The 18,809-nt window shown below is 40.4% G+C and overlaps 3 protein-coding genes and 2 long non-coding RNA genes across 6 annotated transcripts; 2 read left to right on the top strand and 3 right to left on the bottom strand.

The window, feature by feature from the left end:
• Nucleotides 1-620: 620 nt before the first annotated feature.
• Nucleotides 621-1,986, bottom strand: LOC135335711 (uncharacterized). The gene is made up of 2 exons (XR_010394587.1): nt 1,342-1,986; nt 621-1,295 (listed from the first exon to the last, which is right to left on the bottom strand). It is a non-coding gene; the product is annotated as an uncharacterized LOC135335711 (long non-coding RNA).
• Nucleotides 1,987-2,464: 478 nt separating this feature from the next.
• LOC135335699 (P-selectin-like) lies at nt 2,465-5,513 on the top strand. The gene is made up of 4 exons (XM_064531246.1): nt 2,465-2,869; nt 3,062-3,268; nt 3,406-3,603; nt 3,690-5,513. The coding sequence occupies exons 1-4, from the start codon at nt 2,569-2,571 to the stop codon at nt 5,339-5,341; spliced, it is 2,358 nt and encodes a 785-aa protein (XP_064387316.1). The 5' UTR covers nt 2,465-2,568; the 3' UTR covers nt 5,342-5,513.
• Nucleotides 5,514-7,026: 1,513 nt separating this feature from the next.
• LOC135336375 (slit homolog 1 protein-like) lies at nt 7,027-8,187 on the bottom strand. Its single transcript, XM_064532136.1, has 2 exons — nt 8,126-8,187; nt 7,027-7,915 (listed from the first exon to the last, which is right to left on the bottom strand). Exons 1-2 carry the CDS (start codon nt 8,185-8,187, stop codon nt 7,027-7,029), a joined length of 951 nt encoding a protein of 316 aa, XP_064388206.1.
• Nucleotides 8,188-12,627: 4,440 nt separating this feature from the next.
• LOC135335738 (zonadhesin-like) lies at nt 12,628-17,432 on the top strand. Of its 2 annotated transcripts, none has more exons than XM_064531278.1 (4): nt 12,628-13,036; nt 14,957-15,163; nt 15,341-15,538; nt 15,625-17,432. In XM_064531278.1, exons 1-4 carry the CDS (start codon nt 12,736-12,738, stop codon nt 17,205-17,207), a joined length of 2,289 nt encoding a protein of 762 aa, XP_064387348.1. In that variant the 5' UTR covers nt 12,628-12,735; the 3' UTR covers nt 17,208-17,432. The 2 variants fall into 2 exon arrangements, with proteins under 2 accessions (XP_064387348.1, XP_064387349.1); XM_064531279.1 differs by lacking the exon at nt 12,628-13,036 and adding an exon at nt 14,630-14,884.
• On the bottom strand, nt 13,413-14,397 carry LOC135335740 (uncharacterized). The gene is made up of 2 exons (XR_010394605.1): nt 13,799-14,397; nt 13,413-13,747 (listed from the first exon to the last, which is right to left on the bottom strand). It is a non-coding gene; the product is annotated as an uncharacterized LOC135335740 (long non-coding RNA).
• Nucleotides 17,433-18,809: the final 1,377 nt, after the last annotated feature.

Genomic DNA, 18,809 nt, shown 5'->3' with positions numbered 1-18,809 from the left:
ACTTGTGTTTTTGTTCATTTTCATGTTTGGTTGCCAAAATGATGATCACCTTTGAGAAAAAATCACACACAAAACAAGCATCAAATGCTAAAATCATAAAAAACTGTTATAAAAACCAAATTCTACGCTATTTTTAACCCCTGGGAACAGCTGTTGTTTGCTAGACTCTTCCAGGGCTTGCGGAAAGCCCTTCTTGTTCACTCACTTTCTGGTCCCGTTTTTTACCATTGAATTACTGTACGAAAATACGCCCACGCACTACTTCCGGTCTGACATCTCTACTCTGAGATGTATGCTTTGGACACAATAAGTTTCCCGGGCTTTTGCGGGAGTTATGAGGAGATACACAGATGGTCCCAGAGCCACTACGTAGACTTCGTTGTAAAACATCACGTGAATCACTTCCGTTTCCAATCCCTCTTCTACTCTGACTCTATCTATGGCTATATTAGCCTCGATCCCAGGCCGATCCGTCTCTAATTGAACGCTAGGTCGCCTCCCTCGGCCTGGTATTGATTGTATCTGGGCGTGACTTCGTTAAGTCCATGTGGTCAAATGAAAATTGAATGATGGCTTCTAAGTTTGTTCTTTGTAGGTTATGTTGCAGCACTGATGCCATACAAAAACAGAAGATATAAACATTTGTTCAGCATCATACAAAAACAAAAGATATAAACATTTGTTCAGCATCATACAAAAACAGAAGATATAAACATTATTTTGTTCAGCATCATACAAAAACAGAAGATATAAACATTTGTTCAGCAGTAAGGCTCTCAAAGAAGATATTCCAGGGAGGCTCAGTCTTGCATTGGATCTGCCTGTTAGTGATTCAGATGGCCTGTCAAAGATTGTCTGTCTTTCTTGTATCAAGAAGATAGAGTCCATAGAGGTGTTCAGGCTCCTGGCCAGACGTAGCTACCAGAAACAAGTGTCCAAAGAGCAGCTCCCTAGTAGTCCAGTAAGATCAGCCCCTAAGAAAAGGACTAAGGACACGAGTGGTTCAGACGCATCTCCTTTCACTGTGAGCTCGCATCCATCAGCAAAGAGTACCGTCGGGGTTTGAGGAAAAAGGCTTGCTTTTACTCCTGCACAAAGTAGGAATGTGTAAATAAAATTATTTTTTTAGCTCACGTTGATGGTCCACATAATGCCAGTGCCTCAACATCATCTGAAATCGCTGTGGAGCTAGAGGGTAGGTCAGAAACTATCCAGTTTGCAGCCAACATTGGAGCACCAGGAGGGGCAAATGCTCTAAGCTCAGGTGTGCATAGGCAGGACGAAAGTCAGAGCTCCTACAGAACATACATAATAATCACAACGGGAGTTATTATAACTTACCACTTGTAAACACAGTGTGCTTTGTCCACAGCTATTGCCACTAAAGAGGATTTGAGTGGAGGCTCTAGTAATAGCATCCTCCAACGATAGTCTTCAACAACAGCCTCTGGGGCAGTGAACAGCAGACGGTACTTTCCATCCGACACATTTGTTAGTGGCAACAAGACTTCTGTCAATTCCCTTATTACTACTGAGGATGGCAGCAGAAACACCTCTAGTGTTCAGACTCCTGACCTGGTCAATCATGAGAGACACAAGGGGAGAGATGAAAAGAACTACACTTCTGGCGACAAGAGCCCTTAGTCCTACCAAGCTTGTAGTCCATCAAGAAGGGTATATAGCAATTGATAGCACAGAGACTTGCCATACCCAGTTGGGAACCACACAAAAACGTCCCTTCCTTCTGACAGGAGCTTGAGAGCACGGACCTGCTGTTCCTTGAAGATCAGTCCTTCTTGCTTCACACAAGACAGTGCATATGCTAATGCTCTTGGATATCAAAAGACGTTGAAATTGCCATAGTATAGTACTATACTATAGTAGCTAGCTAGCTTTACGGAGCTATTCATGAGATTACAATTACTTTTACGGAGTAGGTGCTCATACATACACCATTAGTGTCAAGTCGCTCAGGAATTCGCTCTTTTTTAGCGAATACCTGAGCAGGTGGAGCCAATAAGAGCACGCCCAGATACACGCCCAGATACAATCAATACCAGGCCGAGGAGGCGACCTAGCGTTCAATTAGAGACGGATCGGCCTGGCTATGGCTATACCGTATAGCGCGAAATTTTCGAGGGGCTTAATTTTCGCGGATTTCGTGGGTTAGAATTCTACACGAAAATTAAGTCCACAAAAAGTGTTCTTTAATTAGAATTACCTGCTATCATGCAAAGATTTAAAGGCGTGGCTTCCGGTAAGCAGCTATTCCGCGAACATTGTGCAACGAAATGGTTTTTAGAGGCCAATCCACGAAATATAAGTGCCTCGAAAATTTCGCGCTATACGGTATTAGCCTCGATCCCAGGCCGATCCGTCTCTAATTGAACGCTATGTCGCCTCCTCGAAGCGTTCAATTAGAAACGGATCGGCCTGGGATCGAGGCTATGGCTATATAAACAATCATACTTTGATAAAAGTATTAGCAGACAATAGTGATCCTCACTTTAGTTCTAAACACCCTGTTTCTGCAGCAGTACTAGTATCAATTGAAGCGAAGAATTCCATATGGCCCAGAGAAGGATAAACACCTACAATGTGAGGAATCCAGTGAGAGAATCAGACATTTATGATGAAGTGGATTTGCCTGAATATAACATCAATAAGAAGCAGTCCGAGGCTGAACCTCAGAGTCCTCCCCATTTGCAACCATCTGTTCAGCAAAGTGTGCCAAAAATGAAACATCAAAACAAGTTCTCCAGAGTGACAAAAACGTTATTTTCAGTTGCTGCCCTTTCATTTTTTCTACTTCTTTTTATTGCAATCATTCTTGCATCCGTACTTATCAGCTTACTAAAAGACACTCAAGGTAAGCTATTTTGAAGAAAGCATGAGGGAAGATAGTGGAGGGAGGGAAGTGAGGGGGAACTTGTGGGAGAACGAGGGAAGAGTGGGGAGAGAGCAAGTGCATGGAGTAGAAAGTGCATAGGTAAAGAGTGCATGGTGGGGCATGCATGCATGCCGTCTATAAAATTAAACACGCATGATGCACCCGATGCAGTGAGATGTCCCGACTTGCAGTCACCAGGAAATGGATCCATTGCAATCACTGCTGGTAGTTACTCACAGTTTGGACTAGGTGCAGTAGCCAACTACTCCTGCAACCCAGGATTTACCTTAGTTGGTCGGATGATTAGAGGTTGTAGACTGTCGTCAGGGGGCGAAGAATCCACAGGAGTTTGGAACACCACTGAGCCATCTTGTCGAGGTAAACATGCATATATATATACAGCTATAATTATGATTGGCTGTCAGACTATAGCTTTGATGTGTATATATAATATAGCCAATGGCATCCGTGTTACGTCCGTATAGACAATAATGTCGTGCAATTCCAACTTATAGCTGTCCCCCTTTGCCTGGTCCTGGAGTCACCCAACAATGGTCAGCTAAGAAAAATATCTGGTGACAACTCCGTGGATCTCGTGGTGGATTCTATAGCTGAGTTCAGCTGCAACTCAGATTATGTGGTGGCAGGGCAGGAGAGACTAGTGTGTAAGAGCTTCAGTAATGGAGTAGAATGGAATGGGAAGCCACCAACATGTAAGTTGTGTGTCTATATAAGCAAGGTGTTAAGCATGAAAGCTAACATTACTTGTTATTGTAACATGTTAATTTTCGATTTACAGGTAAACTTGGAACTTTGCTCGATTGCCACACAGCCAACTGTCGAACCAATGAGCTAAGTTGCATAGGTGGTGGTCATTGCCGGATAAACTGTAATGACACAAGTGCCTATGCTTGCCATAATTCCTCAATAGTATGCTCTGAGCCAGGAGATGGTTGTACAGTTGCATGCAATGAGCGATATTCATGCTTACAATCCACCATACACTGTCCTAGAAATGGAGCTTGTAATATGAATTGCCAAGGTTCACAAGCATGTATGAGAGCCACCACAGAATGCCAAAGAGGAAACTGTGACTTGAACTGCAATGCTGAATATTCATGTTCTTACTTGGCTGTAACACTCTCATCTGAAGGAAAGTCGACTATAGATTGTGGCGCTAATTATGCTTGCCAGTACGCAAATATTTATTGCCCTGTTGGAGGAGACAGCAACATTTCTTGTGATAACTCTTACAGTTGTCAGTATGCTGTAATGATGTGCGTACAGAACTCAAATTGTGTTATTGACTGCAGAGGTACATATGCTTGTAGATTGGCAAATGTTGTTACTAGCGAGCAGGTCACCTGTAGTGGTACTGGTTCATGTCAGAGCAGCAATATGAAGGCTAAAAACTATATGTGTATCGGAAGCTCATCATGTGACTATAGTACTCTAACTTGTAATAACACAAACAGTTGTAACCTAAACTGTTCTGGTATCTCATCTTGTTCAAGCACACGTTTCGATTGCTCTGCCAGTAAAAAAAGCAGTCAAATATCATGTACAGCTTCAAACTCTTGTCAATTTACCACATGTATTGGAGCATATGACATCAACTGTACAGGCTCGTCAGCTTGTAGGTATGCAAACTTTCAATGCGGTGATAGTAGTGGTTGTAATATATTGTGTGTCGATAGCAGTGCATGCCGTAGTGCAACATTTACGTGTCCTGTTGGAGAAGAATGTAACATACTCTGCAATGGTTCCTCTGCTTGTAGTAGTGCTACCATTGGATGCTCAGGTAGTGAGAGCTGCAACATTGTCTGTCCTGGATCCAATTCTTGTCAGTCCACACGAATAACTTGCCCTGCCAATGACACTTGTATGCTAGCATGCTCTGGATCCTCTTCTTGTAATAATGCTCGGCTAACATGTCCTACTCAAGAGCGCTGTGCTATAACATGCAATGGAACTTCTTCATGTAGACACCTTAGTCAGATATGTTCTGACCAAGAAGTATGTGATGTAACATGCTCTGGATTATCTTCATGTCCTTCCACCCAGTTTAATTGTCCGACTAATGGGAGTTGTACCTTCGAATGCTCTGGAAAAACGGCATGTCAGACTTCAACCTTCAGATGTGCAGACAGCAAATCATGTGCAATAACTTGCAGTGGTGAGCAATCTTGTCAATCAGCAACATTGTACTGCCCTGCGCGCAGTGACTGCACAATAACCTGTAGTGGTATATTTGGATGTCGGAATGCTCGAGTGGTGTGTCCAACTGGAGGATACGAGTGTAATATCGATTGTGTAGACCCACTTTCTTGCTCTAGTTTGAGTATCACCAACACTAACAATGTTAACCTTCGTTGTTGTGGAGAATTATCTTGTCAGGGTATGAATGTTATCCCCAGCTCATACGAGTGCAGATACAGAGATGAACTTTGATAATAAAGCAAACAACACGTTCTGTATTTTAGTATGTACATGTATTATTATACCTCAGTGAAGTATAATTATTATAGCTACAATGTTCATTCATGTTATCATAGATTCGATCTGAGTCAGTTGTGATTTTTAGTACAATATAAAGTCATTCATGTATATTATGTGAGCCTTATAGCACATTGGGTACTTATACATGCAGTTGTACATACATACCACTTGTAATAAATAGGCTAATAATTATAGCAAGCCGTCACCTTGAAACGTTTAACAAAGTGTGGCAAATGAGAATGGTACTCTGTTCTACGTGTAAGGATACCTACCTTGTAGACCCTAGAACAATTGACTTGTGCCGTGACCTAGGTATATTGGGGTATTGGTATATAGCCTATCAGCTTTTTCAAATTGCTTATTCTTGCATTATTCCTATGGAAAACCACGGCGCACAACGTAGACCACATCATATCTACTTCAATCGTTTGTCTTTTACTGCCTTTTGTTCTGTTAAAATGTACTTTCAAGTGCCATCACCATGCAGAAGAGAAGTCGATAGAGCTAACGAGGTTAAAAATGCTCTTGAAGAGCTAACAACGCACTCAACTTCAAACAAATCAATAGCTCTGTTTATGTGCACTTATATATAAAGGCAAGTATATAAGAGTATGAGTATAGAAGTACAGTATAGAATTCAGCGAAAATTTATGTGGACTTAACTCAATTATGCCTCGAGGCGTAGCCGCACGAGGGATACAGTAAAGCTGACTGTGTGTGTGTCTGTGTGTCTGTGTGTGTGCATAGATAGCTATGGTGTGTGTGTGTCTGTTCTAGCTGTAACTGCTCAACGGTTGCAATGCGACGAAAGCTAACAGCTTCTATAGGCTTCTAGCCACGTTCTCTTGGATTTTGATTCGTGGATTAGCAAACTAAAGCTTCTTTCTTGAGTTAATTATGGCTAGTTTGACTCACATTGAAGGCTGTTGCAGTCTCTTCAGAATCTTTCATAGCATCATCTGTCCGCACAAACTTTCTATTCAACATATGAGTTTTAGCCTGGCACTAAAGCGCTAGCTTTTTGTTAGCTACAATACTCAGAAAATATCTGTTAAAACAGCTAGCTACGTGCATATGCAGTAGCCATTAATTTTATCTCTTTGGACACACCCTTTAATTTTTCCTGTGGATGTAATGTGCATGCGCGCTCATTCCCCCATGTGTGAGAAAATAATATCCAAGATCCAGATCCAGATCCTCCTGGCAGAATTATCTTTGTCTTGAGAGCCTGGTAAGCCACAAAACACTACCATATAACAATATAGATAACAATATGCATGTACATGTACACAGGTCTTTCTTCTTAGATATTATATACACTGAACTACAGATCCTGGAAGAATCAATTTTCTTCTTTCTTGAGGTCCTGGTAAGCCACATAATACAATAAATAACAACAATAGATGCATGTAAATAAGTCTTTTCTTCTCAGTGACTTTATATAGATAAGCTAACTTTAATATAAAATTCATTATAGAAACTAATATAACACTCTAATACTTTTGAGCGAAAGCAAAAACATGGCGAGAGGCATTAGCACAGCACCAGCTTGAACACTAGTTATCTCAAGCATCAAAATTCAGCTAGATCTATACATGTATCTAAAGTTTACGTATTTGCAAGTGGAAATCGAGTTTTTAATTAGTGTAAGAATAGTCAAACACAACATTACCACTGTAGCAGTTGTGAGAAACGTAAGATCGTGAATAATTTGGACTGGGCAAAGAGTAGGTCTCACTACTGGACAATGCATCATCAGCATTATTGTCAGAATCATACACCCTTACTCGAAAGTAGCTCCAAGCTCGACGGCCAAAGTTCAGTGACTGGTTCCAGTTTGGATTATGGTTTCCTGACTTCACACTTGTGGTTAGTTTGCGCGAATTACCGAATCTGTCTACTGCAATAAACTCTATGTATGGATCGCTGTCGTTCCACCACCCATCTTCGTCGGGAAGATTTCGACCGTATCGAGCATACACTACAAGATTCCCAGATGGATATTCACAATTGGTTCCGGAATATCCTTGTGGGCATAAGCATCGATAGCTTGTACACTCGTCAATACAAGTACCACCATTTTGGCAGCAATTGGGAATGCAATCATTAATATCCCTAATCAATTTGTAGTCATAGAAAAGGTATCCGTTGCCATGTGCATTATGCCTTTGGCTGTAATGATTTCCAGGACTCATTAAGGCTAACTCTTTATTCGACATCTCATCATCTCCAAATGTCAAAAAGTTGTCCTCATCCCAAATTTGCATCTCGAAATTCCTCCATTTCTGGCAGCCAAAGTTAAGCCACTGATTCCAAGTTGGGCTTGTTGTTCCTCCTATATATCGAGTAGATTGAGTCACCACATAACCGCTGGCCCGTCTTGCTTGAATTTTCACATAGGGATCTGGGTCGTTTAGCCATGGGTCTGTGTCTCTAAGATTTCGAGCGTAACGAATATAAACTTGCAGATTCGATGAACAAGCATAAAGCAGGTTCACTTGATTAATGTCTTTAGTACTTAGTTCACTTAGTAGGAGATTAGATCATGCATGTGACTATATATTCTAATCCCACCAATGGGGAAATGCTTATACTTTAGCCTGGGCTGTATATGGTCGGATGATTGTGATGTCATTAAGAATTAAGGTATAATATTATAGAATCGATGATGTAATCTAGGATTGGTTACATGGAGAAACAATCCCTAGTCCACCTGTATTGTCAGCAACAATTTACTGGGGTTCACAGTGAATTAGCAAGGTAGTGGGTTGTGGCTTCAGTGCATCATTGATTGTCATTCTAAGCCAGTTCACATGCAATGTCAACAAGTTGGTGTGGTTCAAGCATGTGTTTTACATGTGTTTTACATGGGTTGTGGCTTCAGTGCATTAATGATTGATTGTCATTCTAAACCAGTTCACATGTACTTCTTTTTAATGTCAACAAGTTGGTGTGGTTCAAGCATGTGTTTTACATGGGTTTTACATGGATTGTGGCTTCAGTGCATTAATGATTGATTGTCATTCTAAACCAGTTCACATGCAAGTTGTGGCTCAAGCATGTGTTTTACATGGGTTTTACATGGGTTGTGGTTTCAGTGCATTAATCATTGATCTAAACCAGTTCACATGCGATGTCAAAAAGTTGGTGTGGCTCAAGCATGTGTTTTACATGTGTTTTACAAGGGTTGTGGCTTCAGTGCATGAATTATTGGTTGTCATTAATTTTAAACCAGTTAACATGTACTTCTTTCTATTAAGTTGTGGCTCAAGCATAGTATTTTTATCTTACCTGAAATAATCTTAAAATGTTGCAAGCTGCACTGCAGCTGTGCTAATGCCTCTCGACATGTTTCGTTTTCCTTAAAATATTAGAGTGTTATAGAAAAGTGAGAAATTGATTGTCAGAAGTAAAATAATCCATGTGGAGTTGATCGAGTACCATGCACTAGGCCCTCACCCGTTATTCTAATTCTTGAAAAATGTGCCTATTATTCTAACAATTATTCTCTGATTATTCCGCACATAATAATTATAAGATGTAGACATAAAAACACAGCTAGCACACAACTGACACACAACATAATTAATATATTATATCTTGGTTCTCAGTGTTATCTTGTTGACTTGAACTGATCCACCTTCAGCCATTTTTTTGCCATGAGAACATCGGTATATGTAAAACTTAACGTAATGATCTTTACCAAAAATGAACATTGATGTATTATGCACCCCAGAGGAGGTCGGACATCACTTGAACTTTCACTAATTATGACCTTTTAATGACATTCCAGGCCAAATATTGCTTTTTGTTTTTGCCTTCTGCTAGTCTCTATTTTAGCCGCCCTCTAAAAGTTGGGCGGCCTAATCACGAGTCTATGTTATAGAGGGCGACTGATTCATGAGACAATATTTCTGTACGGTTTCTGTCGCTGAATCTGTTGACAGCTAGTTGTGTTTGGTGTCTATGATGGTTATGCATACACTAGCTAGATCCGCCTAGATCTAGTCATGTTCTACTGCTGAGTCAGCAAAAACGAAAAGCAATTTGGCCTGGAATGTCATTAAAAGGTCATAATTAGTGAAAGTTCAAGTGATGTCCGACCTCCTCTGTTATGCACCTATCAATGTCAAGCCCATCAGAGGAGGCTGGAACCACTTGACCTTAGCTAATTAAGGTCACTATAATTGGATTTATTCTTGCAGATACTAGTTTTTAGTGTCTATCAGTTTAAAACGTTATTTTTTAGGGGGGTCAAATTTTATTTTCACCAATTTTGCTCAGAAGCAGAGATACAATCAAAAGTCTTGCTCTTGTATATACTAGCCTCGATATCATGAGCAGCTACTAATTAAAATCCAACTCTTACTTGCACTTGATTCATCCTTAAGCAGCTGTAGCGGTCTACACACACACACACAGACACACAAACACACTACCGTATACCTCGCTTGCGCATGCGCATCAAGGCATAATTAGATAATGTGTATATGTACCAGCCTTTTACGGTTTACTCCTGACCAGAGGTTGCATGGCTATAGTATTATGCTTATGTGCATGCATATAAGATAGGGACTAGCCTCCATGAGTTAATGGTGAAGCATGGAGTCACTGACGAGCAATTGGATCGAGAGATTGAACAGGACGACCTTGCTCTATTAGCTATGCACTTTGATGATGTGGAGCTATACCTCAACCCACTGAAGTTAACTGACAATGAACGGGTTGACGTGAGGCGAGATACTTATTTAAGTAGAAGCAATCAAGTGGCAGTGATCAACTGTTTGTCAATCTGGAGAGGTCATGAGCCCAGTGAAGCAACATTCAGAACACTAATTAGGATCTTATTGGAACTGGGTAAGGACGGGATTGCTACCAAGATCTGTCAGTACTTGAAAGAAAAGGTAAATTTAACTTTCACTGGGTGTACAGTATAAATTATGTATCGCATGTATTAATATTTTTTTTTGTTATTAAATATGCAAGCATGGCTGTATAAAATATATAATTGATTGTAGTTACTACCTCGAGCATTGTTACTTTCTTTACATGCAGGCTGTGAATGCTGCGATTGACTGACAGGACTGTAAGTCTTACTAAATTGAACACAATAGACACTGTTGTTTGATCATTGCGTGTGTGCTTTTTTATAATAATATCAGGCTACTTCTTCGTGTAATCCTGATAATAATTATATCTCTAACTCTTGTTGTGTTAAGGATCTTTACCTAATCAATTCTGCCTTAATTTCTACACTGCCTGTTCTCAGTGCTCAGGCAAAAAGTCATCAATTGAGGCTAGAAAACTTTGGTATACGTGAGAACAGAGCCTGTATGTGTGTGGGTGGATTGGTGAGTGTACAATGTCTTACAACGTCTTACACTTCACTGTACAGCCATTCAGCCCTGGAACAATCAGAAACAGCTCATAAGAAGCCCCCGTGCACACCTATTTAGGACTGGGCCTCAATCTGGAGTGAAGCCAGCCGGCTGTCAGTATAACTTCAAAGCCATGCACCTAACTAAATCCATGTCCCAAGCTATATGCAGTCGTAAGAGTATAGGGTAGTTCGAACGAGTCGATCCTTATCATGTAAAACTACGCTAGTGTCTGTTGTTTGTGCGGCAGAGATAAGATGGGAGGAAGTAAAGACCGAGTACCTCAATAAGAGATATACACCCACTCACGTGCAGCCATTGGTGTGCGAGAGCGATTTGTGTGTGTGTGTGTGTGTGTGTGTGTGTGTGGACACAAAAATAAGCTGTCTGATTCAACACGTAAAGCACCACTCATCACCCTATTAGCTTGAAACTGGAGTGCATTGATGCGTGGCAAATTCCAATGCAGTCGGGTAGAATCCTGCAATCTGATTGGTCTATTAGGTAATGATCCTTCAGGATAACTTCATACCCTCGTGCTAATACAACTCTCGCCATCGGGCTCTTTTTTTTAGCTGCTTGTGAGTAATAACCTATACGTATTATGAAAAGACTCCTTTACATTTTCCTTGACAGCATCAAGACCATACTGTCTAAAGTTCCACTGGTTTCCAAAATCCTACATTACAGACCTTTGACTAACCTCCAGATACTTCGATCAGTCTTGCCTGAACAAAAGTTGGTTAATAGCCACAGATTCCTTGCTAATAGAACACGAAAAGTAAAAATAACATTGGTTAGTGAAATTATGGGTTATTATTGGGCTGTCAACCTATTAAAAGTCTTAACAATAAACACTAGCTCATATTGGATGTCAAAGTCCGAGATGGGAGATTGTAACAAACATAACGTGATGGATTATTTAAAGGATCAACCAACTGGCGTCAGTATTTTTCCCCACACCACGTAAGCAACTTTCATACTACTGTAGTATACGTATACACATGCACGACAACCCAGTAAGTGGTTATAATTAGAAAAATTCTTTCCAAAAACTATACCGCCTGACCTAGCACTAGGCCCTGATAAATTATGCTCGGAATAATTTTAGAATAAGGCATAAATGTCCATTTTTGGTAAAGATCCTTACATTAAGTTTTGCATAACGATGTTCTCATGGCAAAAATGGCTGAAGGGGAATATTATGGATCAATTCAAAGCCTTAAGACAACACTGAGAGAATGAGTCAGTTATATGTCACATTTTTGAAATTTTAAGAGTATAATCATTTTAAGAGTATAATCGGATTTTTTTATTAAAGAATGGGTGAACAAAAAAGCATAATTTATCATGCAGGGCCTACCTAGCACAGACTCATAGTGCAACCCTATATAAAAGAGTTTAGACTGAACCTTAAATTCAAATAGAAACTCATGACAACCAGTTTCATCTGCAGCTCGCTGTTAGTTTGTGTAAGTGCAGGGACTCATCAGTATACAGTCCACAATAATTCAAGAATATCATGATACTCAGTGAATACCATAAGACTTTGTTCCATTAGTATAGACGCTTCTCCAAGTTTCGTCTTGCAACTGGCATTTTCAACATTTATCTATGTAAGTTTAAAAATGTCAAACATAAGCTCATGAGAGTGGAGAGACTGCATGATGGTAGGAGGCTTCAAAAAATCAAATACCATGCACCAGTAACTGTTGTTATAATTAAATCTAGATCTATTACATATCCCTGTTTGAAAAACATGATGTCAGTGCATGTGCACTGCATGCTATTATAGTGATTGAAAGGAAGAACACAGTCACAGTTACATGCACTTAGCTATATAAACAATCATACTTTGCATAAAAGTATTAGCAGACAATAGTAGATCTACTAGTGATCCTCACTTTAGTTCTAAACACCCTGTTTCTGCAGCAGTACTATAGTATCAATTGAAGCGAAGAATTCCATATGGCCCAGAGAAGGATAAACACCTACAATGTGAGGAATCCCGTGAGAGAATCAGACATTTACGATGAAGTGGATTTGCCTGAATATAACATCAATAAGAAGCAGTCCGAGGCTGAACCTCAGAGTCCTCCCCATTTGCAACCATCTGTTCAGCAAAGTGTGCCAAAAATGAAACATCAAAACAAGTTCTCCAGAGAGACAAAAACGTTATTTTCAGTTGCTGCCCTTTCATTTTTTCTACTTCTTTTTATTGCAATCATTCTTGCATCTGTGCTTATCAGCTTACTAAAAGACACTCAAGGTAAGCTATTTTGAAGAAAGCACGAGGGAAGACAGGGGCGTAGCCAGGATTTGAGAGAGGGGGGTGCTTGGGATGAATGGTTTGTCCGAATTGCCAGTGCGCGGAGTGCACTGGTGGTGTAAAATGTGCTCCAACTGGAGCATTTTCTGGGGGCACTCCCCCAGAAAATGTTTGTTGTTACATGCTCTGAGATTAATTCTAACGCAATCTGGCTAAAGAAATGAGGGTACTGCTGCTTTGAGGGTACTGGTGGTTAAGCCACATCTTCATCTGAAGTAGCCTCGATCCCAGGCCGAGTTTTCGCTTTTATAACGGCTAGGCGAACAACTGGGCCTGGTACTAGTTGTCTGCGCATGCGTCAAATTTTCATTGTATATTTGTGGTCGGCAAAAATATTTAATAAATCAATAATGGAAATTTGTACACAGAAAATGCACAGAGTGAGTACACAAAAGATGCACATAGGGAGCTGCTTCACAAAGGCCTGGGGAGTTGCCAGTTGTGCTGCAGCACAATTACAGTGACCCAGGGCAACTTCAGGATGATTGAATGCCTTCAAATTACGTTTCAAAAAGATTTAGCAGGCTGCTGGACTTCTCTGATTCTAGGCCCCAACTCGTAACTCATTGCTTGAGAAAACGTAGATGCTCTTGATGTCTCTGAGCTACACAAGCAACGCTCGAATGAGCAGGTCATACTCCAGTCCTGTGTCTGTGAGTATAGGACAATATTAAAAGAAACCAAAGACGGTTAAACCCTTACCTCAAACTGTCCAGTCTCGTCCGTTAGTATAGCCAAGAGGAGCAGCACTGTTGGGATAGCTGGATATTAGCCATTGCTCCTGTACAGAGAAGTAGACATTTTAAATACGTGTAGATCTATACATATTAAATTTCTCGGTTATAGTGTCATTGTCGACGAGCTGATGATGGCAGCACCAAGTTCTCTAGCTCACACTCTTCACTTGATCCATCATCTTAATGATGAAACTATAGTCTACCTACATTCTTGCCAAACATGAACAAGACTTGATAGCATAGCCGGCCATAGGGCCCACACAAAAATATCTGACCTTAACAAGCTTGACAAAGCTTTATACCTCTTCCCTTGTTGTTCAGTCTTCAGAATAAGCTTCAGAGAAGAGAGAAGCTTCAGCTAAGAGCCATTCCAATCGATTCCAATAATGATAAAACGGGAACTGACTTCTAGTACACTATAGTACACGAATATAAATGTCACGAAAGTGAACGAGAATATCCATTCGTCAGAATCTGACGAACGATTGACGCATGCGCAGACAACTAGTACCAGGCCCAGTTGTTCGCCTAGCCGTTATAAAAGCGAAAACTCGGCCTGGGATCGAGGCTACATCTGAAGATGTCCTATAAAATGCATTGTTTTGAGTTGTGACAATTAATTTAAATTTTGTTATTAATTAATCAAGCTACTAACCAGGTTGGTTCTGCTTGTGAATTAGCAGAACAGGGTGGCAAGACACTTGCAGTTGCAGTGCTGCTCTATGAACTGGGCTCAACTGAAAAATACTCGACACGATTATGGATGGTGCAAGTGATAGCTTTGCGCATGTGCACTGACTGGAATGAATATTTGGAGGTGGAGCTAGCTAGTTGGAGGTGGGGTTTTGAGTTGATCGTGCAATAGAGCTCTAGTTCTCTCATATCAGCTAGCTAGTAAAAGGAACTTGTGGAGCAGAGTCTGAGGCCAGAGAGGGGGGTGCTGGAGCACCCTCTGCCCCCCTCTGGCTACGCCACTGGAAGATAGTGGGGAGGGGGGGGAGTGAGGGAAAACTTGTGCATGGGAGGACGTAGAAGAGTAGAAAGTGCATAGGTAAAAAGTGCATGGTGGGGCATGCATGCATGCCGTCTATAAAATTAAACACGCATGATGCACCCGATGCAGTGAGATGTCCCGACTTGCAGTCACCAGGAAATGGATCCATTGCAATCACTGCTGGTAGTTACTCACAGTTTGGACTAGGTGCAGTAGCCAACTACTCCTGCAACCCAGGATTTACCTTAGTTGGTCGGATGATTAGAGGTTGTAGACTGTCGTCAGGGGGAGAAGAATCCACTGGAGTTTGGAACACCACTAAGCCATCTTGTCGAGGTAAACATGCATATATATATGCTATAAATATGATCGGCTGTCAGACTATAATTATAGCTTTGATGTTATTATTATTATTATTATTAGTGTATAATAATAATATTATATAGCCAATAGCATCCGTATTACGTCCGTATAAATCGACAATATTAAATGTCGTGCAATTCCAACTTATAGCTGTCCCCCTTTGCCTGGCCCTGGAGTCACCCAACAATGGTCAGTTAAGAAAAATATCTGGTGACAACTCCGTGGATCTCGTAGTGGGTTCTATAGCTGAGTTCAGCTGCAACTCAGGTTATGTGGTGGCAGGGCAGGAGAGACTAGTGTGTAAGAGCTTCAGTAATGGAGTAGAATGGAATGGGAAGCCACCAACATGTAAGTTGTGTGTCTATATAAGCAAGGTGTTAAGCATGAAAGCTAACATTACTTGTTATTGTAACATGTTAATTTTCGATTTACAGGTAAACTTGGAACTTTGCTCGATTGCCACACAACCAACTGTCGAACCAATGAGCTAAGTTGCATAGGTGGTGGTCATTGCCGGATAAGCTGTAATGACACAAGTGCCTATGCTTGCCATAATTCCTCAATAGTATGCTCTGAGCCAGGAGATGGTTGCACAGTAGCATGCAATGAGCGATATTCATGCTTACAATCCACCATACACTGTCCTAGAAATGGAGCTTGTAATATGAATTGCCAAGGTTCACAAGCATGTATGAGAGCCACCACAGAATGCCAAAGAGGAAACTGTGACTTGAACTGCAATGCTGAATATTCATGTTCTTATTTAGCTGTAACACTCTCATCTGAAGGAAAGTCGACTATAGATTGTGGCGCTAATTATGCTTGCCAGTACGCAAATATTTATTGCCCTGCTGGAGGAGACAGCAACATTTCTTGTGATAACCTCTACAGTTGTCAGTATGCTGTAATGACATGCGTACAGAACTCAAATTGTGTTATTGACTGCAGAGGTACATATGCTTGTATAAGGGCAAATGTTGTTACTAGTGAGCAGGTCACCTGTAGTGGTACTGGTTCATGTCAGAACAGCAATATGAGGGCTAAAAACTATATGTGTATCGGAAGCTCATCATGTGACTATAGTACTCTAACTTGTAATAACACGAACAGTTGTAACGTAAACTGTTCTGGTATCTCATCTTGTTCAAGCACAAGTTTCGATTGCTCTGCCAGTAAAGAAAGCAGTCGAATATCATGTACAGCTTCAAACTCTTGTCAATATACCACTTCTATTGGAGCATATGACATCAACTGTACAGGCTCGTCAGCTTGTAGGTATGCAAACTTTCAATGCGGTGATAGTAGTGGTTGTAATATATTGTGTGTCGATAGCAGTGCCTGCTTTAGTGCAACATTTACGTGTCCTGTTGGAGAAGAATGTAACATACTCTGTAATGGTTCCTCTGCTTGTAGTAGTGCTACCATTGGATGCTCAGGTAGTGAGAGCTGCAACATTGTCTGTCCTGGATCCAATTCTTGTCAGTCCACACGAATAACTTGCCCTACCAATGACACTTGTATGCTAGCATGCTCTGGATCCTCTTCTTGTAATAATGCTCGGCTAACATGTCCTACTCAAGAGCGCTGTGCCATAACATGCGATGGAACTTCTTCATGTAGACGCCTTAGTCAGATATGTTCTGACCAAGAGGTATGCGATTTAACATGCTCTGGATTATCTTCATGTCCTTACACCCAGTTTAATTGTCCGACTAATGGGAGTTGTACCTTCGAATGCTCTGGAAAAACGGCATGTCGGAGTTCAACCTTCAGCTGTGCAGACAGCAAATCATGTGCAATAACTTGCAGTGGTGAGCAATCTTGTCGGAGTGCTCGAGTGGTGTGTCCAACTGGAGGATATGAGTGTAATATCGATTGTGTAGACCCACTTTCTTGCTCTAGTTTGAGTATCACCAACACTAACAATGTTAACCTTCGTTGTTGTGGAGAATTATCTTGTCAGGGTATGAATGTTATCCCTAGCTCATACGAGTGCAGATACAGAGATGAACTTTGATAATAAAGCAAACAACATGTTGTGCATGTACTTTAATTAGTATGTACATGTATATATACTTCAGTGAAGTAGTTGTTGTTATAATTATTATATAGCTAAACTGTTCATTCATGTTATCATAGACTCTGAGTCTTTATGTTTAGTTGTGATTTTTAGTACAATATAATTATATAAGTCATGCATGTATTATATGTGAGCCTTATAGCACATGAGTATATTAATTTATACTAAGTTATACATGCACTTGTACGTACATACCACTAATAATAAATAGGCTGATAATTATAGCAAGCCGTCATCTTGAAACCTTTAACAAAGTGTGGCAAATGAGAATCGTACTCGACCTGTTCTACGTGTAAGGATACCTAGAATAGCCTGCCTTGTAGACCATAGAACAATTGACTTGTGCCGTGACCTAGGTATATTGGGGTATTGGTAGCCTATCAAATTGCTTATTCTCGCATTATTCCTAAATAAATGGAAAACCACGGCGCACAACATAGACCACATCATAATATTATCTACTTCAATCGTTCGTCTTTACTGCCTTTCGTTCTGCCTTAAAATGTACTTTCAAGTGCCATCACCATGAGGTTAAAAATGCTCTTGAAGAGCTAACAACGCACTCAACTTCAAACAAATCAATAGCTCTGTTTATGTGCACTTTCATGATGGGCAAGTATAATTATAAGAGTATGCATGAGCAATGCATGCAGGAGTACGGTATAGAATTCAGCGAGAAGTTATGTGGAAAATACACACTGCTAGTAACAGAATTATCACAGCACAAGTAGATCTAAGAAAAGTCCCCAAATCTATAATATAGTAAGCGTCAACATCTAGCTAGACAAAGTCTATCTAGATCTACAATGTATTTAAAGTCTGTACGTGTTTGCAAGTAGAAACGAATTTTTAATTAGTGTGTAAGAATAGTCAAACACGGCATTACCACTAGTAGCAGATGTGAGAAACGTAAGATCGTGAATAAATTGGACTGGGCAAAGAGTAGGTCACACTGCTGGACATTGTGTCATCGGAACCATTGTTTGTCTTCATCAATGTGGTTCTAGTTTGGATTATGGGTTCATGACTTCACACTTGTGGTTAGTTTGTGAATTTGCCTACTGCAATGAACTCACCCATGTATGGGTCACTTTTGTTCCACCACCCATCTTTGTCAGGAAGATTTGGACCGTGACGAGCATACACAACTAGATTCCCATATGGATATTCTTAATTGGTTCTGGAATATCATTGTGGGCAAGAACATCGATAGCTTGTACCATGATGCTCTCTGACACTAAGGAATATCCATTGAAACTCTCAGGATACTCCAGGGTACAAATCCCATGACCTAGCACTAGGCCCTGATAAATTATGCTCGGAATAATTTTAGTATAATAGGTGTTAAGAATAATAGGCATAAATGTCCATTTTTGGTAAAGATCCTTACATTAAGTTTTGCATAACGATGTTCTCATGGCAAAAAATGGCTGAAGGGGAATATTATGGATCAATTCAAAGCCTTAAGACAACACTGAGAATGAGTCAGTTGTAATTAGTATATATATATGTCACATTTTTGGGGAATTTTACGAGAAT

The sequence above is a fragment of the Halichondria panicea genome, chromosome 5, assembly GCF_963675165.1.
Source record: "Halichondria panicea chromosome 5, odHalPani1.1, whole genome shotgun sequence".
NCBI classification, from domain to species: Eukaryota; Metazoa; Porifera; class Demospongiae; order Suberitida; family Halichondriidae; genus Halichondria; species Halichondria panicea.
The sequence above is the reverse complement of the archived record's forward strand: the minus strand, read 5'-3'. Positions and strand labels throughout refer to the sequence as shown.

Bases quoted from the DNA above. Each gene is read 5' to 3' on its own strand.
- LOC135335699 (XM_064531246.1), top strand. From the start codon at position 2,569: ATGGCCCAGAGAAGGATAAACACCTACAATGTGAGGAATCCAGTGAGA. The intron at 3,269-3,405 runs GTAAACATGCAT...TCCAACTTATAG, and splicing joins CACTGAGCCATCTTGTCGAG to CTGTCCCCCTTTGCCTGGTC. The intron at 3,604-3,689 runs GTAAGTTGTGTG...TTCGATTTACAG, and splicing joins GAATGGGAAGCCACCAACAT to GTAAACTTGGAACTTTGCTC.
- LOC135336375 (XM_064532136.1), bottom strand. From the start codon at position 8,187: ATGACAATCAATGATGCACTGAAGCCACAACCCACTACCTTGCTAATT. The intron at 7,916-8,125 runs GTAAATTGTTGC...TCTCCTACTAAG, and splicing joins CTAATTCACTGTGAACCCCA to TGAACTAAGTACTAAAGACA.
- LOC135335738 (XM_064531278.1), top strand. From the start codon at position 12,736: ATGGCCCAGAGAAGGATAAACACCTACAATGTGAGGAATCCCGTGAGA. The intron at 13,037-14,956 runs GTAAGCTATTTT...CACCCGATGCAG, and splicing joins CTTACTAAAAGACACTCAAG to TGAGATGTCCCGACTTGCAG. The intron at 15,164-15,340 runs GTAAACATGCAT...TCCAACTTATAG, and splicing joins CACTAAGCCATCTTGTCGAG to CTGTCCCCCTTTGCCTGGCC.